Genomic DNA, 21,329 nt, shown 5'->3' on the forward strand with positions numbered 1-21,329 from the left:
GGAGGATGGACAACTTCCCAGGGTTAAACCACTGGAGAAAGCTACTCTCCTTTCCCTCAGCAGCTGTTAATTACCAGTAGCTCCTTGAGGAATGGTAGGGCCTCATGAGCCCTCCCTGATCCATGATGGGTTTTTTTAAATTTGTTTTATTCATTTAGAGAGAGGTGTGTGTGTGTGCGCGCGCGCTTGCTTATGTGGAGATCAGAGTACAACTTGTTAGAGTTATTTTTCTCCTACCACTGGGCTCTGGGGGTCAAATTCCAGTCCATCAGGCTGATGTGGTAAGCGCTTTTCCCCTCTGGCACCACAATGGAATGCTGGTGGGCCCAAAGATGATGAGATCACGATGATCATGTACAGCATTTCATAGCATCCTCTCTCTGACTCTTATAGATGAATTTAACCTCTTTTTTTTTTTAAAATTTATTTATTTATTATGTATACAGAAGAGGGCGCCAGATCTCATTACAGATGGTTGTGAGCCACCATGTGGTTGCTGGGAATTGAACTCAGGACCTCTGGAAGAGCAGTCGATGCTCTTAACCTCTGAGCCATCTCTCCAGCCCCAGACTCTTAACAGTTTTTCTGTTCCTTCTTCTGCCGTGTCCTTTGAGCCCCAGAGGGAGATATTATGACTGTTTTGTTTAAGGCTGAGCACTCAGTAGTTGGTTATTCTTAGCATTTTCACCAGTTACAAGTCTTTACCTTAATTGACACCTACCGAAAAAAGAAACATCTCTGATCAAGGCTGAGATAACTAGTGTATGAATATAATGTATTTAAGAGGCAGTTTGAGAACACGTTAATTTAGCAAAATATCAGTAGGATCCTTCCTAGGGCTTATGACCTCTGCAACCTGGGGCTTTAAAAACACCACCAACACCAACATTCCCCCAAATAAAAACAAAAACAAACCAGGTATATAGTACTAGGCATGCATTCCTTCTTGTGGGGTGAGTCTCAAATCCAATCAGAGAGCAGTTGGTTAGCCCATCACATCAGGGGCACATTTTGCTTGCCAGCTCAGTACTGTAGCGTGCAGAGTCTCCAGCTGGGTTTGACAGTGATGAGTCTCCTACCCCACCCTCAGATGCCTGCATAGCAACTCCAGCACTAGAAAAGCTAGCCAGCAAGGAGGAAACTTCTAGCTCGTTTCTTGATATCTTTGTGTCCTGCAACCAAAGTATGTCATGTCTTTAGCAATGGTGTCTCACCATGAAGTCATGGTGGGCAGTCAGGAGCAAGGACAATGACCTGTGTTATCCGGGACTTCCGAACCTCTCTGAACAGCTCATAGAGGGGTATCCCACACAGAACAACTGTAAATGATGGAGCTTACACCGAAGTTTTAATTACGGAGTGAAGAACAAGTCATTTACAACAAGTCAATTGTGAAGAAAATGCTGCAGGTTATACCTTTTTTTCTCCAGAATAGGTCAGTTACCAGGCTCCTGTAAGACTTCCTTGTCCGTAAAGGTCATACTCTTTGTAAAGGACATAAGCTTTTAGGCAGTTGGGCAGTGGAAGAAATGACATGAAGACGGGGCAGCGCAGACGGAACCGTCCCATACACTTCCGGATCTTAAGGCGACACAAGTGTTGTAGAGAACGAGGGTTTGCTGAAACAAAAGGAGTTGCTTTGTTTTTTGGTGACCTGAGGGTTTAGTGGGCAAATGTATTTGATAATCTGTGTTAATAACATTTCTGTTTGCCATACTGGCTGTAGGGAAACAGCTCTTCAGTTCTCATCACAGCCTTCCATGAGGATAGTTTCAGAACCACATCAATTGTGAGTCTGGCTTGTGAGACTCCCAAATCCTTCAAGTACTTAAATATCAGCTTCCCCATCTTATCTCTTGGCTGAAAGCTCAAAGACTCCAGGAGAAACGAGATTAAGAAAATCTTAATTTGACCCAGACAAGAGAATTCATTTAGGGAGCTTCATTTTATATGCTACAGGGTTAGAACTTAGCTTTCCCTCTTGCTATTGCCAATTCATAACTTATAATTCCTGGATGAATATTGTTTCCGTAGCCATAGGTTAAATGGATTGAGGAAGTAGTGTTACCTATCTACAAGTAAGTAAGTAGATTTCATTTGATGGGAATTGATAAACACACATTAAGTGTAGTTATGAATAGCACTGTTGTAAAAGAACGGCATTTTTCTATTCTTTTTAGGTCAACCTTTTAATCAGAAGAATATTCTAAAAATAAAATGAAGATAAATGTTTTGGTAGGAATTTTCTGTAAGAAAGATACTCACTCAAGATAAAATGTATTTCTGACCAGAGCTTCTGTTTTTCAAGCACAGCTTTCAATTTTGAACAGATTTGAACTTGATCAACATAATCAAGCATCACACGAACAACTTTTCCAGAGAGATGCTGTAGCCATGACAAAGTTATGACTTCACAAAACTGAGAGAAGAACAAGCAGAAAGCAAATGAAAAAGCACTGAGCATCTGTAGGGTAGCAGAGTCATGAAGAGTACTAAACTCGGGCACTAGCTTGTCTGATCTCAGGTGGCCTTAGAACTACACAAGGTAACGAGGCTTGACAGATTGGTCCGTATGTTTGTTGCTTGATTGTCTGTAACAGAAATGGCTTTCTAGCCGTCAGATGTGAGTGGGAGTCTGCACAGATACCCAGATACCCTTAAAGAAAGGGTAGACACATGGAGCTTGCTGGCCAGCTGGAGTATGGGTGTGTGTTTCTCCTGTGAAACACAAAACTGTCTAGTTGGAGGATAAATTAGTTCTGGTTCTTAGAGAAAAGAATGAGACACTTTGGTTATTTTTTTAAAAAAAAAATTAGTGTCTGTGTGTCCTCATGCCTGTGCATATATTGAGGTCAGAGGACAATGTTCCGGAGTTGGTTTTCTCCTCCCACTATGTGGGTTCTAGGAATCAAACTCAGGTCATTAGATTTGGTGTTAAACACCTTAACTTGATGAGCCATCTTGCTAGTCTTTTTTTTTTTTTTTTTTAAAGATAGAGTCTTAACTGGGTTGCTCGGGCTGGCCACAAGTAATGCCTCCTGAGTAGCTGGGACTCCATGTATGCCATCATGCCCAGCTGGCATTTTATTAAAGCTTTTATTTTTTTTTTTTACATTTTCTGTTATTTAGAACCTAAATCTGATCCTGATGCTAGAACAATATGACAGTTTCTGTCTTTAAATAATTTATGTGCCCTTACACAAGATACCAAAATGAGAGTTGAAGTTATAATATAGGAGCTGTTTGGGAAATAATACCAGATGGTGTATGCCTAAACGCCAGATCAATGTGTAAAGTAACTTGTACCCTTATTACCTAAAATAAAACCTTTCACTTCATCAAACTGTTTCAAAGTCTTCCATTAACCATGTTATTTGTTTTGAATTTTTTTTGGGGGGGGCACGTTTTGAGACAGGGTTTTTTTGTGTAACCTTGGCTGTCCTGAAACTCACTATGTAGACCAGACTAGCCTCAGACTCATATAGATCCACCTGCCTCCACCTCCCAAGTGCTGGGATTAAAGGTGTGCACCACCACAGTCCAGCCCTTGTTTTCAAATTTTGATAATATAAATTCAGGTATGTATAGAGCATCCACTGTATGCTAAGCTCAGACCTAAAAGCCAAGGAAACAAAATGAACAAGAGCTGATGTTCATACATTTGTGAGGAGATGCAGAATAATTTAAATGATGATTCTAGATGAATGCTATAAAGGAAGTCTTCATAATAAGTGAGTTGATTGAGGGAGGGAGCTACGTAAGGTGGATAGGGAAGGGCCTGTAGGAGCGGACACTTGAATAAGACCTGAAAAGTGGAAGAAGGCACTTGAAAGCCCTGGAAAAAGTTGAAGGTGAGGAGATAGCAGAGGAGGTTAGGCAAAACCAAGAGACTGCTGTGTGAGTCTCTCTTCATCAGAAAGATGGCAAAAGGAAATGGGCTGATCAAGTTTGAGAACTAAGAGAGAGCGAGCCAAAGAAACACAGTGATTATAGGTATGGGGAACTTAGAAACATTTTAGCAAAATAAATAATTCACAGAAAAAGTAGCTAGAATACAAGATTGTGTGCATTCTTTAAAACCTTGCTCTTGTGTTGAACTTGTGAAATGTCCTCTTAGTTCTGACTAAAGTCACTTTCTCCTCTGAATTATTTCTGTACTTCTTACATCTCCCCACTGTTAGGTTTAGTTATTTTATGATATATCATACTAGAGTCTTCCCAACATGAGCTTTTCCAAGGGCATATTGTGTCTATTGTTCCAAGGCTACAGACAGTAACGTTTAGGGAATACCACCAGTACCGTGGACTTACCATAGTATCTTTAATAACTGTAGATGTCCAGCCTTCAAAAGTACAAAAGCGATGAACTCTGTCCCCGTGAGGACAATCAAAACATCGCTCTGTGTCATACCCATAATTCAACAGCATCCTGAGCATGACTTCATCTTTCAGTGAGTACTGTAATGCTGATGGGAAATGCAAAGGGTTAACTCTGCAGAAGTAATTGACGTTGGCCCCGTGCCTTAGTAGTAGACTTATGAGCTCATAGTTGCCCATCCTGAGAGCTATCTGTAGGCAGTTGACTGGGTCTTGATTGGGTAGAGCTCCAGCACTCAGAAGCAGCTTAACAGAAGAGAGATCACCATTTGAAACAGCAAAATACAAGGCTGACTTCCTTTGATCATCATAATGTTTACGGATTCTCTGATCCAGCATGAAATTTACATCAAATCCAGCCTGAATGAGAAGTTCCAGGCACTGGGGGTGTGCCCCAGCTGCTGCGCAGTGAACTGGACTTATCCCACTCCTCTTGATGGCAGTAATATCTGTAACTGGAACCAACATCTTTAGAGCTCTGGGGGAAAAAATTTCAAAAAGTACTCAGGTTGTTACAGTGCAGAGTTAACCTGTTTATGATCCTCTTATCCCTACATTGAATGTATATGTTAATCAGGTGGTATTTAGACTCCCTACCAAAAGTGCTAGTTTCTTCAAGAAACTCAGATGTCAAGTAAAATTTAATAAAACTACTGTTTAGGTTAAAACTGAATTAGCCAAATCACCTGAGACCCAAGATTTCCCATATTTCCCAAGCAGCTCTTTAAAAAAAATTAGTTATTACTATTTCCTGTTACTTAGAATTACAGAATTGAACTTACAATAAGTGGCCTTTGTCAGCTGCCACATGAATGGGCAGGTGGCCTGAACTTTTAGGAATGTTGGCATCAGCTCCATACTCTAGCAAGAGAGTCACAGAATCTGGATTTCCTCCTCTAACGGCTTCAAGTAAAATGGAGGAGGAATCAGAAGCCTGGCTGTGAACGTCAGCCCCTAAAAAGAGGAGAAGTCTCATTAGGCAAAGATTCTTTCCCACTCTATTGCTTAAGCAACCTTAATATACCATTACCTCCACTAAAAAGCAGCTCAGCAGTTAAGAGCAGTTGTTGCTCTTCCAGAGGACCAGGGTTTGGTTCCCAGCACCCATGAGGTGGTTCACAACCATCAGGAACTTTAGTTCCAGGGGATTTGATGCTCTCTTCTTACCTCTGGGCACCATACATACATGTGATGCACATAAGTACATGCAGACAAACACTTATACACTTAAAAACCAAACATTTTAAAACAGCACCTGTTATAGTAAAACACTAAGAATCAAAGACTAAAATATGTGCTCCCTTTTCCCAAGTGCTGTATAAACTAGTTGGGAAGAAAATCATGGGATAAGTAGTTTCTAAGTTACAGTTCGTTTGACTTTCAGAGTCGTTCAATAGGTCGTTTGGCACTTGGAACTTCAGTAAGAATACTGGGTAACAGGTAGCTTGCTTTCGAGATTGGCTTATAAAAGCCACCCTAACCCATAACATGCTTGCATGTGGAGTGGCACAACAAGCAGCTATATTTCATGTCCTCTAATGATACTTTGATGAAAAGGGACATTGGTTATTTTTCAAATTATTAGAGACTTCATATAATAAAGGACCCTAATTCTTCTTAAAGTTGAGGGCTGTTGATAGCTACAAAGGTAAATATGCCCACACTTCGTCGAGTATGTAGGTTAAGTGTCCCTAGAAGATCTAGGGCAGGGACTGGGAGGGGAGCTGGGAGCTGAAGAAAAGGAAGATGTCTGAGTCAATGCTAGATGTCTAGTGGAGCTGAGCACATTCTGAGCATATTTGGAGCTCAATAAAAAGGATGTGCCTTTGACTTAGCGCAGGCTCGCTCCTTCATCACAAGGGCTGCACAAGAACCTCATTCCTAGAATGCAGTAAGCAATCTAATAACCATTTTTGAGTGTTCACTATGTCCTGGTTCCTTTATGTGTGTAAAAATTTCTAAACTTGGGACTGGAGAGATAGCTCAGTGGTTAAAAGTGCTAGCTGCTCTTCTAGAAGACCTGAATTTAGTTTCCAGCACCCAGGTTGGGTGGCTCACAACCACCTTTAACTCCAGCTCTGGGGTTCAGTGCTCTCTTCTAGTCTTGGATATCTACACACCACTGGCATACACAGAGAGAGAGACATATGTAATTAAAAATAAAATCTTGGTCAGGAGTGATGGTACATACCTTTAATCCCAATACTGGGAGGCAGAGGCAGGTGGATCTCTGAGTTTGAGGCCAGCCTGGGCTACATGGTGAGCTCCAGGACAGCCAGGGCTGCATAGAGAGACCTAGTCTCAAGAATCAAAGATAAATAAAAATAAAATCTTAAAGAATTTCTAATGGACCTTCACAATGGACCTCAGAAGTAGGTTCTAATATACTCATTTAAAGGTGCAGAAACTCAGGCTTTCTGAGTTTAAGTTCTCCAAGGACACAGACCTAGTAGACAAGCAAGGTGATTAAGATTTGTGTGCACATCTCCAGATCCAAGCTTACTTCTATGAGACCATGTTGCTATTGTGGCCACACAGGGTGGTAAAGTAATTGATTTAGAGTCAGATATGACTTCAAATGCTGACTCACTGGCTGGCAAATGGTGGTTTATCTGAAGGGTAAAAGATTGAAGATTTATTGTCTTTCCTCCGTCTCTATGTTTAAAATCAGTGATCTAAACAAAGGCTTACTCTTAGGCTAGAGATGTAGTTTATTATTAGAGTTCTTTTGAAGAATGCAGAGGACTAGTTTAAACCCCAGCAAAACACACACACACACACACACACACACACACACACACACACACACACACACTGACAGACACAGAGAATCTGTCTTTCCTCAAAGATGGAAGATCTAGTGTTTAGTTTTTGTTATTCTAGTGAATAACTTTAGACATCTCTTAGATCACATATGTTAGGTATGCTAAAATTAAAGGCATTTGTTAGAAATCTGCTTCCTGTATAGAAAAGAAGTAAGAAAACAAAGAACAGGACTGTTCTTCCATAGAGGAGACTCTGCCATCTAGAGTATTGCAGACTGGGACTACATATTACTAAAAGCCAAAGCTTCTGGATATAAAGAGAAAAAAAAGATACACTGTTGGGCCTTCATACACTGCTTCATTGGACACATTAATGATGATCTCAATGATCTATAAGTTTTCTGAGCCAAGAGTCTCCACTACTTAAACCAAAATCTAGAATGCTCATCACTATAATACAGTGCTGGGGTAAGGGAATGGGTGTAATGGAGGAAGTGTTGCAGCTGGTATGATCTTTGATCCTCTTTCCTCACGTGTGGGATGAGGTTGATATCTGCCTCACATATTTAAAGGACTGTGTAGCACACAGACAGCTAAATGCCTGTGGGATAGAAAGTACTCTGTAAGCATGACTTCTCTCTTCTCTTGGTTATTACTAGAGCAGAGGACTAGGACCCAAAGCAAAGCAGTCCGGAGGAATTTGCTATGATCTTAATAACTTGATGCCTCATGAAAACCTTGGAGGAGGTGGAGGGAAAGAAGCCAGGAGGGGGAGATGATAGCTAGATAGATGATTGATAGCTAGATAGATGATAGATAGATAGATAGATAGATAGATAGGACAGATATAAAGTAATATTAGTAGACTATTCCTGTACACTATGTGAAGATACTTCATTGTGATTGGTTTAATAAAAAGCTAAATGGCCAATAGCTAGGCAGGATTTTTTTCAGAGCAGAGAGAATGCTGAGAAGAAGGGCAGAATCACTAGGAGTTGCCAGCCAGAGACAGGAAGCAGGAAAGTAGCATGAGCCATACAGAGTAACAGTAATAAAGCCACGAGGCAGGAAGTAAATTAATAGAAATGGGTTAATTTAAGTTATAAGAGCTAGTTAGAAACAAGCCTAAGCTATCGGCTGAACTTTCTCAATAAGTCTCTGTGGTTATTTGGGAGCTGGCTGGCTGGACAGAAAACATCCACTTACAGTAGTGGTTTTTTAAAATAATTTATATTTTATGTGCATTGGTGTTTCTCCTGCATGTAAGTCTGTGTGAGGCTGTTGGATTCCCTGGAACAGGAGTTACAGGCCGTTGTGAGCTGCCATGTGGTTGCTGGGAATTGAACACTGGTCCTCTAGAAGAGCAGCCAGTGCTCTTAACCTCTGAGCCATTTCTCCAGCCCTGGTTAGTAGTGTTTGTTTTTTTGTTTTTGTAAGCTGTGAGCAGCTACTGTCTACTGGGTGTTTATGTGGTTGAGACAAAGTTGAGAGAGAGAGAGAGAGAGAGAGAGAGAGAGAGAGAGAGAGAGAGAGAGAGAGAGAGAGAACGAATGAATGAACGAACATGGGTTGTTGCAGAGACTTGGTAGGAAAGGACAACCAACACAAAAGTTTAAAACTCGTAGCATGATGAGGGAGTATTGGGCAAAAGTCATCTGCAGCCTTATAATTAGCAGAATTGTGTCATAAGAATTCAATCTCCATGTTTAGGCTTTTAAAAAATGTTTTGTTTTGTTTTGATAGGGTTTCACTGCATAGCCTGGGCTTGACTGTCCTGGAACTAGCTCTGTAGACCAGGCTAGCCTCGAACTCACCATCTGCCTCTGCATCCCAAGTGCTAGGATTAAAAGCGTGTGCCACCACCGCCCAGCTGAGTTCATTCTTTTTAACAGCCAACATTCACACACAATTTTCTTAAATACTGGTCTTTACAAAATGTTGATATCTATTACTTTGAAACATTCTTTCAAGAGGAACTCTTTGAGAGTCTGGAGAGATGGCTCATTGGTTAAGAGCACTGGCTGCTCTTCCAGGTTCAATTACCAGCACCCACATGGCAGCTCACAACTGTTTTAACTCTAGTTCCAGGGCATCTGGCCTTTGTGGACTTTGCGTTCATGTGGTAAATGGACATACATGCAGGCAAGACACTCACACACAAAAAATAGAAATAAGTCTTTAAAAACAAACAAACAATAAACCCCACACCCCAAAGCAACCCTTGACTCTCAGTCCTCCTGTAATCAGTCATTAGGTCAACCTTGCCTTTCTGCAGTAATAGTTCCATGATTTCAGTGTGTCCACCTTGAGCAGCAAGGGCAAGAGGAGTAAATCCGTAGGAGCTCCGTGCATCTGGGTGGGCCCCAGAAGCCAGCATCAACTTTACCATGTCCCATCTGCCTAGCTTGGCAGCCTCATGGAGAGCAGTCCTCTCGTTGGCACATCGCAGATTGACATCCGCTCCACAGCTGATTAGCAAGGTGGCCATGTCGTAGGAGTCTTTCAGAACAGCTGGGAAAATGTGAAGTAGACATTCTATTAATGTGATGTAAGGTAAGTGGTGTATAGCTAGTGACCCTCAGCTCCTTAAAGAATTCTTCCCCTCCCCGCACACTCCAGCATTCTGTGTTTAGGAAACAATCATAAAATAAGGCAGATGCCGGGCGGTGGTGGCGCACGCCTTTAATCTCCAGCACTTAGGAGGCAGAGGCAGGCGGATCTCTGTGAGTTCGAGGCCAGCCTGATCTACAGAATAAGCTCCAGGATGAGCTCCAAAGCTACACAGTGAAACCCTGTATAAGAAAAACAAAATAAAACTAAACAAAAGTAATGTTTGTAGTGCTTTATATCAATGCAATGTTTGCTTTGTAAGCTATGACAGCTACTGTGTACTGGCTATTTCCACGGTTGAGACAGAGTTTCATTATTTTCTCAAGAAAATGGGGGCTTAGTGGAGAGGTTTACAACCTGCACTCCTCCATAGGATCCACAGGCAGTCAATGGTTCCTGGAGGAGACTGAGACATTTCTTCAGTGATAGACCACTAGTGAGTTGTCCGTGCTCCTGTGAATAACCTCTCACCCACACTTCTTTAAGCAGCCCTAATTAAACTCACTGGATATCAAAAACAAGGGCATGAAAGGGGGGGGGCAGAGCTGAAAAGTGAGAGGAGATTAGAGGGATGGGAGAGGGCAATGGGGGATGAACATGACAGAGTACATTATATACATACATGAAAATATCATGCCTAAATGCCACATCAGTGTACAAAGCAACCCCTGTATTTACCACCTGAAAATACATCACACAGCATAAAACTTTTCACTTTGCAGAAGTGTTATAATGAAACCCAGTATTATGTGTAAGTAATGTATTTTTTTTCTTAAAGAAAGAAAAGCCAGTGAGATGGCCCAGCGGGCAGAGGCACTTGCTGCCATGCCTGGTGACCTGTGTTCCATCCCTGGGTCACACATGGTGAAGGAGAGAAACAATTCCTGCAAGTTGTCATATGATCTCCACACATGTGCCATGTCAGTGGACCTCCCAACCACCCACACGCAATGAGTAAACAAATGCAAAAATATTATAAAAAGGAAAAGAAAATGCATGTTTATCTGTAAATTCCTTCGGAAGGACAGAAATGCTAAGGCCAGTCTAACTTGACCTCATTGTCTACTAAAATTGCTCCTTCACCCGTGACATGGAATGGTGGTGACAATTTTTATTTACATGTTAATTCTATTTTTTGAATTGTTTATGAAAACCGTCTTTACTAAAAGTGAACTCTGTATTCGTAACGAGAGTCTAAATGCTTAGTACAGTCCTAAGACGCCAGCAGCTGCTTAGGCAGGGGACGCTCACAGCAGCTGAAGCCACCTCAGCAAACGGATGGATGACTAAGATGTAATTTCAAAACGTATAGGAGAATGGTTCTGTTCACAGGAACTGAGAGTGTGGACCTGGTTCCCAAAGTGTGCAGTACAGAATGCTCCCTGGGCTTCTTTGCGCTGAAAATGATCATGTAGTTAGCAACAACCACAACAAAACAGCGCGCTGGCCTGGATCCCCGCACCACCAACACACGACATGAATAAAGGAAAGGCAAAAATCCAGAGAGGAAACCAGCCTTCCCCCATCATTGTGAACGGCTTCAGAGGTTAATGTGTGTTTGCTTTTCACTTGTCACTTTTACATACTCTACCATCACGCAACACACTCGAGGTTTTGAGAGGGAGGGACTGACCCGCAGTTTCTCTGGTGTAGTGCTCTGTAGTGTATGCACTGCCTTCTCAGAAAGAGTGGGAGCCACGGAGACAACCTTGAGCAGAGTGGTGTTGATAAGAATTCCATTTGTGCTGGGTTTAAAGAGCCAGTCATTAGAATTCTTTATCTTTCCTATCTTTGTTCTTCCTCTGAGAATTTTTCTTAAACTTTAAATTTTGTTTCTTGGGACACAGTTTCAAAATCCACATAGTGAGTTAAAAGTCAAGAATAGTTGGTCACAGGCGAAGTCACCACATCGGGTTGTCTGAAAGCTAGAAAGCGGGTCTCTGTGTCTGGCCGGCAGGGACCGAATGGACAGGGCCCTAACTGTAGAAGCCTGTGGGGATGGAGGAGACCTAGACCCTTCTCCAAAAACAAGGTGTTCGTTTACCTGTAAGAAGAGGAGAATTGCCTTCCAAATTCTTAGCATTTGGATCGCAGCCATTGAGAAGGAGAAAATGGGCATTTTCTAGGAGGCCACCGCTGACAGCCAAAAAGAGCGGTGTTTCACCGCTGTGGGTGGTCTGTTCCCACACACTGGGTTTGGAAGCTGAAACAAATTCGTCACACCACACAGGTTAAGATGCAGAAATAAACTCAACTTACTCTTCAGAAGCATCAAGAGGAATGAAAAGGAGCTCACCATTCAGGGTTATTTCTAAGACGTTCTTGTTTAACTGCACTGCCGCCCTATGCAGAGGAAGCCAGCCGTCCCCATCCACTTCATCGAATGCAGCCTGGTCCTTGGTTAAGTGTGCCAACACACCTTCCTTACCTAGTACAAGGAAAACAAAACAGAATCACATTTGGCACACGCAGGAGCCCACGCCACTTCTGAAATCTACCACCGCGGCTGGGGTGAAGAAGAGTCCGAGCGCCATCTTCGGTGACAGGCAAGCTTAGCCGTCAGAGGACCAGCACCGAGGCTTTGTACACGCATTCCTCACACCCGGACCCAGGACCACCCCCAGTTCCGTCTGCACAGGAGCTCTGGCATTCTTTGATAAGTTAGGCTGAGGTATTTTTCCCAGAAAAGGCCACTTCAGATTCTGGGTCCCTGTTTCCAGGCTTTTGGAGCGTGGAAGGAAATGCTGCCGCCGCCGCCGCCGCCTCCGCCGCCGCCTCTGTACCTCAGCACACATTGAAGGGAGACTAGGAAGAGTACTTAACTGTCTCTATTGCTTCAACTATCTTCTTATGGTCAGCACTCGAAACGGAATGGGATCTGCATAGAAAACACCCGTAGTTATAAACCTGCTGTTTCTGATGGAAGCCCAAAGGAAAAGGCAAAGACCGCAGTCGTTACTCAGGGATGAACTCTCATAGGAGGCAAACGATGAGACCCAGTGGAGACACTTGCCACGAGGGTGGGCGTGCAGCTTAGTGTTAGAGAGCTTGCGTAGCATGCAACATCTTAGGTTTGATCTCCAGTGCACATGCGAATGCATGCACACACTCACCCATGCACACTCACATACGTGTGCTTGTGTATGAGTACAAGGGTTGGGGGGCGGGAGAGAGACCATTTGTGAACTGTAGAACGTTCCTCAACACATTATAGGGAAACTGCCTCTCCAGATCTGCCATCTCTCATTAGACATAACTTTTTGGAGGCAAGGAAACAGGTCTACTTGGGAGCCTAGACTGCAGTGTATGCCTTCAATAAATGTTGCCGAACTGACTCAAACCTGTCTGACATTGAAATAGCATTGTACCACATGAAAAAAAAATTGATAGCTACTTTATGATTTAGCAAAAATTATTGTTAAAAAGTACATAGTCAGGGTGTGAATTCCCCAGTCAGAATTCTTTCTCAGGAAACAGTAACAGTTTAAATTCTACTTTTATGAAAATACCTAGACATTAAAGCAATGTATATGAGTTTTTAAATTTTGAGACAGGATCTCACTGTGTAGCCCAGGGCTGCTTCAGACCCCTGCCTCGTGTCTGCCTCTGCAGGGATTGTAGGCGTGCGCCACTGTGCCTGGATTCAACACATGCATCTTAGATGATTTTCTCTGATTACTCAATGAGTTCAGGTTGGAGAGAATGAATTTTCTTAGACACTTGGTCCTGTTCACAACGTGGCCAATTGATTCTCCTTTAAAACAGTGCTCACGGGTGTACTGCTGTGTTAGTTTCTATACATTCTGTAAGGATGACCGCACTGTTACTGACTTAAAACAGCACAAATCTGTTACTTTACAGTTCTTCAGTTCTGGACGCTCACATAGATCTGGCTCCTCCTGAAGGTTCTAGATAAAATTCTGTTTCCTTGTCTTTTCCAACTTCTAGAGCCATCACATGGCTGGGATGTGGACCCGTTTCCTTCTTCAGGTCCTTGATTGGGGGCAGGTCTCCCTCCTGTGGCACCTTCCAGGTGCTCCCCTCTTCCTGCCCCCACCCTTCACCTTTCAGGGCCCACCTGGGGCACCACACTCGGCAATTAGCATACGTAATTCCCTTTAGCTTTACTTCAGTTTGCTACATAAGGTTTGTGTACTCAGGGTCTAGGAATTAGGGAGTAAGCGCCTTTAGGTGGCCACTACACACAACACAAGAATATTCACTTTTTTTCCTCTCCCCTCCCCCCAAGACAGGGTTTTTTGGATCCTGTCCTGGATCTCGCTCTGTAGACCAGGCTGGCCTCGAACTCACAGAGATCTGCCTGGCTCTGCCTCCCGAGTATTGGGATTAAAGGTGTGTGCCACCACTGCCTGGCAAGAGTATTTTTGCTTTCTTTTGTGTGTGTGTGGTCCGTGTGTGTACATGTTCACGTGTGTGCATGACTATTCATGAGCACTACCAGAGGTCCCCATCTGGTCTCTTCCTCCACTGCCTCTCCACTGTGTCTTTCAAGATCGGCTCCCTCACGGGGAGCTCATCATTTCAGTCAGATTGGCTGTTGGCTGGCAATGACCTGTGGGTCATTGACATGTCTCTACCTTCCCGAGCACTAATGTCACAGATGTGCACCACCATGTCTCTAACTTATGTGGGTGCTAGGGATCCGAACTCAGGACCTCATGTTTGTGCTGCAAACACACATCCAGCCTCCATTCTAGATTTCCAACACCAGCGAGTGCCTGGCCCAATCATCAGTCTTCTCTGGGTATTGTAGAGGTTTCAAAATTTAGTAAATGAGATTTATGTAATGACTACCATTTCAGTTTCCGTGAAACATTTCCATACTTTAGTTAGTCAGAATCTCTTACACTTTTAGACTAAAAGTATTAATTCAACATCAATTGCTTGGTTGTGCATTTTAAAACCACAGTCATAAGGCTGATATGACAAGACAACCTATTAAGTCTGATTTCTTTGTAAAACTTTAAGCATTTAAATACTGTTTTAATCATCATCCTAAAGTGAACACCAGTGTCTAGGAATAGTGGTGTGGTGGGAATCACAGACTGTGGGCCCCCTGGCTCTTCATTAGCTGAGTGAACTTGAAATAGTTACTTTTCTGTGCCTTAGTTTCCTTCTTTCTAAACGAGAAAACTAACAGGACCTCCGCAGAGAGAATTAATGAGAATTAAAATTTAAGTGAGTTAATAATTATGAACAGTTCATGGCATATTGTGATCACACCATAAATGTGTTACAGTTAGAAAATACTATAGGATGCTGTAAATACGACTCAGTGATTAAGAGCATGTACTGTGCCGGGCGGTGGTGGTGCACGCCTTTAATTCCAGCATTCAGGAGGCAGAGGCAGGCGGATCTCTGTGAGTTCGAGGCCAGCCTGGTCTACAGAGCGAGATCCAGGACAGGCTCCAAAGCTGCAAAGAGAAACCCTGTCTTGGAAAAAAAACAAAACAAAACAAAAACAAAACAAACAAAAACAAGCAAACAAACAAAAGACATGTACTGCTTTTGCAGAGGACCAGAGTTTGGTTCCCAGCACCCACCCCTAACTCCAGCTCCAGGGGGATCCTATACCTCCGGCCCCACAGGCACCCGTACTCAAAAGCATAAATCCATCCCCCACACATCCAATATACAAGACAAATCTTTAAAAATCCTATAGGTTTGATTTAACCCTCATTTCCATATTAATTGTAAGATCATTTGATGTTAAAAAATATCCTGCTTTATCTGAGCAAGTGAATAGAGGTTGCCATGCCAAGCAACCTGGGTTTATCACCCCAGAAAAACAATGGTTTCAACCCCAGGGGGCCAATGTTGCCGATCAGAGAGCATACACGTAGCTGTGCATGACTGTGAACTGTCCACACCTAGGGTAAGGGTGAGTCTTAGGCCGGTTAGAGACCTAGCGGCTGTTTCCTATCAATACTGCCAACAAAACTTGAGTCCATTCACCCAGAGGCGTCAGTCTCTTCTGAGGTTACTATCGGTCCTTGGATCTGGGTAGATGAAGACTGGGCTCCTCACCTGCCTCACTGAGGGAATTTTCCATGGTGTCTTGTTTGGGTTCATGTGTACCTTTAACTCCCTAAGGACAGTCGTGTATGGTATTCTCTGGCCCTTCCTAGCCTTCATTCATTTCTTCCTTCTGCTTTCCAGTGTGCATCTTCTCACCCAGATTTGCTGTTACCCTCCTCCTTCAACTATTTTCTTTACTTATTAAATTCTTATCTTTCCAAGACATTTTTCTGTGCATCTGGGCATCATATCCTACACACACTTAAATTGCAGTTATTCATTGGGAATGTAACTCAGTGGTGTAGTGCATGCTTTGCAGCTACGTGGCCTTGGATTCAATTCCAACCACTACTGAAAAAAAAAAAAAAAAAGACAACTGTGGTGGTTTGAAAGAAAATGGCTCCCAAGGGGAGCGGCACTATTGGGGGGGGGGTTGTTGGAGTAGGTGTGGCCTCATTGGAGGAAGTGGGTCATTGTGGGGGTGGGCTTTGAGGTCTCTTTTCTCCAGTTTCACTAAGCGTGACAGTCAGTTGACTTCCTGTTGCCTGTGAGATGTAGGACTCTGAGCCTTTCCTCCAGCATCATGTCTGCCTACACGCCACCATGATAATAATGGACTGAACCTCTGAAACTGTCAGTGAGCCCCAGTTCAATGTTTTCCTTATAAGAGTTGCCGTGGTCCTGGTGTCTCTTCAGAGCAACAGAACCCTGACTCAGACCCTCCCTGTGTTCTGTCTGCCTTCCCCTTCTGTTTTTGTCACACTAGCGTTCAGATCATGACTCGTCTCAACCGTTGCCCATGAGGAAGACATTACCTCTCATCTTCTGATGTGGGCTGAGTTAGCCGTGGCTTGTAAATGTCCAGCAAACTCCGCTGAATGACGAGTTGGGTGTCAAAGTCAGCATCTGCGTCCTCATCACTGTTGGAGTAATCCATGTGAAACTTGGATAGGTCCACTTGAGTTCAGGTGTTTTTTCCAGTTGTGAAAAGATTTTCAACTGCTTAAAAATACGGATGACATTTAGAAACCTAGAAAGTTGATAGGACTGAATAATGAAGAAAATGCAAATTTTGAAAACAAAATATTCATTTGAAAATGTCCCATGAATTTAAACGTTTTCTGGATTCCCATAGAGTCAACATAAGTTAGAAGTTTCTGTAAATAGACATTTATTTAAAGCTTATTAAAGAAAACCTTCCTTTCATATGAGACTTAGGTTATAAATCATTGCCAACTATACACCAGAGGTTAATGTCTAAAATATGTAGAGAACTGCAAAAATTAAGTACCCAAGCCCTCAAATGATCTAGCCAATCTGAAGGCTAATGAACTTTATAAACAGTCCTCAAAAGAAAAATTTAAATGGCCAGTAAACTAGATGCCCCAGTGCCAGAGGGTGCTCAGCAGCCTTCTGGAGGAGAAAAGACATCAACAGCCGTACCCAGCACTGGATCCTGCATATCACAGTAACAGCATGTTTAGGAGGAGATGCCCAGGAGTGTGAGAACTAACCACTTTCTGATGGGCCATGAGACCTGCTCCACAGGAGGGGCTTCACGCTCGGGACTGTCCACCTGGTCATCTTGCTTGAGATCACAGCCTTGGGGGGGGGGATCTAGCATTGCTGCTTCACAATTGGCACACTGCCAAACTGCTTTCTAACTATTTGTGTTTATAACCATAGATTTATGCCACTCTAATCTTTGCTACAGAAGCTCCTGTTCGCAATGAGTAGTGGTGAATATAGAAACCCACACATGGTTGAAGTGTGGGGTATAAGCTCAGCTGCTGACGACTCCCATATATCCACACCCCCATCTCAAGGCACACTGAGGAAGAAGGGGCAGGAAGGATGTAAGAGCTGGCAGCTGGGGAGGAGGAGAGCTGCAAGGTGACTTTCGGACAGGATACAGCTGCTGCACACAGGGGCTGGCCCCACACCCATGTACACATCTGGGCGGCACTGACTGGGCTCCGGTGGCATCTGATAGCAATGAACTAGAGGACATGAAGCTGGGAAGGGGACGGAGTGGGAGGAACCAAGAGGAACTGGAGAGGCATAGTGGTGAGTGGAGATCAAGACAGCTTGTATAAATGCATGAAATTTGCAATGAATAAATAGAAATACTGTTTACCAAACAAAAACCAACCAAAAGAAAATGGCCAGCAAACATCTAAAACACTATTCAACATCAGCTTCCTTAGCCATTAGGGAAATACAAATTAAGCCTCTTTTGGAGATGGCTCAGTTCGTACACCAACATAAGGACCTAGGTTTGCAGCCCAGCACCCATGTAAAAAGGCAGGTGGAACGCACACATTTCTAATCCTAGTGCCAGTTTAGACAATCGGTGAGCACAAGGTAAACGAAAGTGTGAGGCCTGGTGTCAAAAAACAAGGCGGAGTAGATCTCTGTGGTCTCCAAAACAACACAGGCTATTGTCGTCACCCTGTTTACTCACAGTAACTCCGAGTTCATTGCTATCAAACGCAACCGAGTCCAATCAGTGCCGGCCGTATATGAACATGGGCGTGAGGCCATCTCCTGGAGCATGAGCAACCTACCAGAAAGCCACATCCCTAAAAGAGAGTGACCTTCTCTCTCTCCCTCAGCAGCTATCAACTGTCAATAGCTCCTCAGCGAGATGCAGGGCCTCACAGGCATCCACACTGGCATGTAGACTGGTCTCATTTTATGAAGGTGCTGTGGATAACTACAGCTGCTGTGCACTGATGTGTATAACAACTATATCGTGTCTGAAAGTCATCACTTTGCAGCTCTCCTCTCCTACTGCTGAAGACGCCACATCTTTTGGCTGTAGGAAAAAAAAAAAATCTCAAACAACCAGTAAAATTTATCCCTGCTGGCTAGCTTTCACAGTGTCATACGCAAGAATTCACAGTAGCCACGGTTACCTGCAAGAGACCTTCCCAAGATCAAACTCATCAAATTCTGGTGTATATGGAACAGACAATCCTGTCCCATCCCTTATTGCAGAGCTACTGTAAGCTGATATATTCTAGTGAGTGAAAATCATTTTTTAAAAAGATGTGATTACTGATAGGATTCCTATGCTCCAGGGCATGGCCCCACATTCCCCCACACACATATGGAGAGTACTAACTGAACTTAGTGGGTTATAAAAAAGAAAAAAAAAACCCACAAAACAAAATAAGGACAAGAAGCTTGGAGAATGACATGTTGGGGGAAATATACAACCATATTTCATTGTATGCACTCATAAAAATGTCAAGAACAAATAAAATTAAAAACAAGGTGGACAGCAATAGAGAAGTAGATCCCACATCGCCCTCTGCCTTACACACACACACACACACACACACACACACACACACACACAGGCATACACTACATGAAATTAGACAGGGACCATAAGAGGAAATGGTCTTAAAGGAGGGGGAGAGGAGAAAAAGAGAGTGATGGAGACATATGAAGTCAAACGGGGAACTGTATGGGGAAGGGAGGGGCTCAGGAAGAAAGGGGAGCGCAATGTCCGGGGAAGGGGACAAGTAAAGTATAATGACAGATGTGTCTGAAAATCTCACAATAAAACCCGTTTACATGCTAACTTCAAAACTTAAAGCAAAACGGTAAAAACAACAAAAACAAACAAAAAACTACTTGTGAATAAATAATTAAATGAAACTTTAAAGGGATTAAAAAAAAAGCCCAGGCCATTTTTGCAATACTGAAAGTGTTTATTATTGACTTATTATGGACAGGGCATGTGAGTTTTTCCTCAATGATTCTGGCACCCAAAGAAGATCTTCCCTATACAGTGAATGTTGTACTAAAAATACTATTTTATCTAGTAAGCACTAAAAGTGACATGCTATGGGAATGAATACATCACAAAGAATAGGGATAGCAGTAGTTAAGATGAGGCAGTGTATTAGGCAATATCTAAATGGTTTAAAAAGAACATTACTATAGAACAGGCTCTAAAGACTAATTTTTACCTTTTTAAATATCTTCTAGGACTGCTCTGAAGTTTCCATGTTGCAGGTATCTGGATCTCCACTCCCTCTGGTGACCATTATAAATAGCTTTACTATAAATACTTAATCATAAGACAGTCTGGCATGTTTTCCTTGTTTTTCACACGTGGGTGTGTGCTGTTTGGAAACATGACCTCTTTTCTTCACTGCCAGATTCGTCAGATTTAAAAGATTTCATCTTATTTGGGAGATAGAAAGTATTTTCAGGGGATTAGCCATGAAAAAAAAATCATTTTCTTATATGGCCACTGGAGACCGGAATTTCTCACTTAAGAGGTGTTAACATTCTGACCCGCCCCTTGAAATCCCGCTTCTTGGGCCACACTGCGTCCTGGTGTAAAAACCTCATTTTAAGGAAAACTTCTCCCCTTTCTCTTTCCTGCTTTTCCTCCCACAAGGTGTGCACCCTTGATCTCTCTCTCTCTCTCTCTCTCTCTCTCTCTCTCTCTCTCTCTCTCTCTCTTCCTCTCTCCTCCCCCTCTTCCCTATCTCTCTCTTCATCTCTTTTATAATAAACTTTCCACGTGGATGCAGTGCCTGGCTGTGAAGGACTGTCCACATGCTGCTGCCTCCTGCATCTGCCCAGCATTTTTTTCCCTCATGAGCGGGCCCTGGTCTGGCCAGCCTTGGGTCCTCCGCATGCACAATTCATAACACTGGTACCCAGTGTGGGGCAATCCCACTGCCTTCTGCCCACGGTCTGACAAGCCCTGGGACCCTGTGCTGCCCACCATTTTCCCAACTAGAACACCACCTGGGGACTCTTCACCCTGTGGGATTGGTAAGATTCCTCCCTTCCCTTCTGGCCATTTTCCCACAACTGAGGCTTCATCTCAGTCTGCTTGCTGGTACCACGTGTCTTTCAGGCTTTAGCCCCCCCCCCCCCACCTGGCCCTATGGGGTAGCATATCGAAACGACCTGTGCCCGCTGAATTCCACTGCCCACAGCCTTTGGCACGATGGTCCATTGGCTATCTTGCACCGTTATCATTGGCCCTCGCTGACCCTCTGGGACCCTCGAGGTCAGTTTGCAAGGCCTTATACCTAACTGTGGAAAAATGTGCCTACCCTACCCCAGCTCCCTCCTCATCACCCACCTCCCCATGCTCCTCCAGTGTCCGCTAAGCAATTATGTCATCACCTGTCGCCAGGTTCCTTCCCGCAACATGTACAATTGCCTGCCAGGGAAAACTCGCTCTCTCTGCCTGTCCCTTGCCTCTAATTCCTCTCCTTGTCCGTAATTCGTTCTCTTAAATGTTTTCCCTCTGCCACTTAACTCTGTTGCCAGGACCTCCCATTCCAAGCGAGGGAACTTGGCAGGAAGCCCCTCCCCCTCTGCAGCCCGTGGAGCAGCTGCAGAAATGTTTGTTCACTTGACTATTTCTGCTGCTGCCACTGCTCACGCTGCTGGGTCAAGCCAGGCGGAGCAGGGACCCCTGCCCCCACCACGCCTGCTCGCACCATGCTGCAGCTCCAGGAAGGCGTCCTTCTCTCCTGCCCGACTGCACTGCTACTC

General features: G+C 43.6%; 1 protein-coding gene across 2 annotated transcripts; it reads right to left on the reverse strand.

Annotated features, from left to right (window-relative positions):
• Positions 1-1,326: 1,326 nt before the first annotated feature.
• Positions 1,327-19,873, reverse strand: Asb14 (ankyrin repeat and SOCS box containing 14). 2 transcript variants are annotated; one of them, XM_028882416.2, is made up of 10 exons: positions 19,775-19,873; positions 16,607-16,790; positions 12,575-12,630; positions 12,049-12,180; positions 11,797-11,955; positions 9,408-9,653; positions 5,160-5,331; positions 4,312-4,855; positions 2,266-2,419; positions 1,327-1,619 (listed from the first exon to the last, which is right to left on the reverse strand). In XM_028882416.2, exons 2-10 carry the CDS (start codon positions 16,726-16,728, stop codon positions 1,441-1,443), a joined length of 1,764 nt encoding a protein of 587 aa, XP_028738249.1. In that variant the 5' UTR covers positions 16,729-16,790; positions 19,775-19,873; the 3' UTR covers positions 1,327-1,440. The 2 variants fall into 2 exon arrangements, with proteins under 2 accessions (XP_028738249.1, XP_028738250.1); XM_028882417.2 differs by having other exon boundaries at positions 16,607-16,793; positions 19,775-19,864.
• Positions 19,874-21,329: the final 1,456 nt, after the last annotated feature.

Source organism: Peromyscus leucopus, chromosome 9 (genome assembly GCF_004664715.2).
Source record: "Peromyscus leucopus breed LL Stock chromosome 9, UCI_PerLeu_2.1, whole genome shotgun sequence".
Classification (NCBI taxonomy): domain Eukaryota; kingdom Metazoa; phylum Chordata; class Mammalia; order Rodentia; family Cricetidae; genus Peromyscus; species Peromyscus leucopus.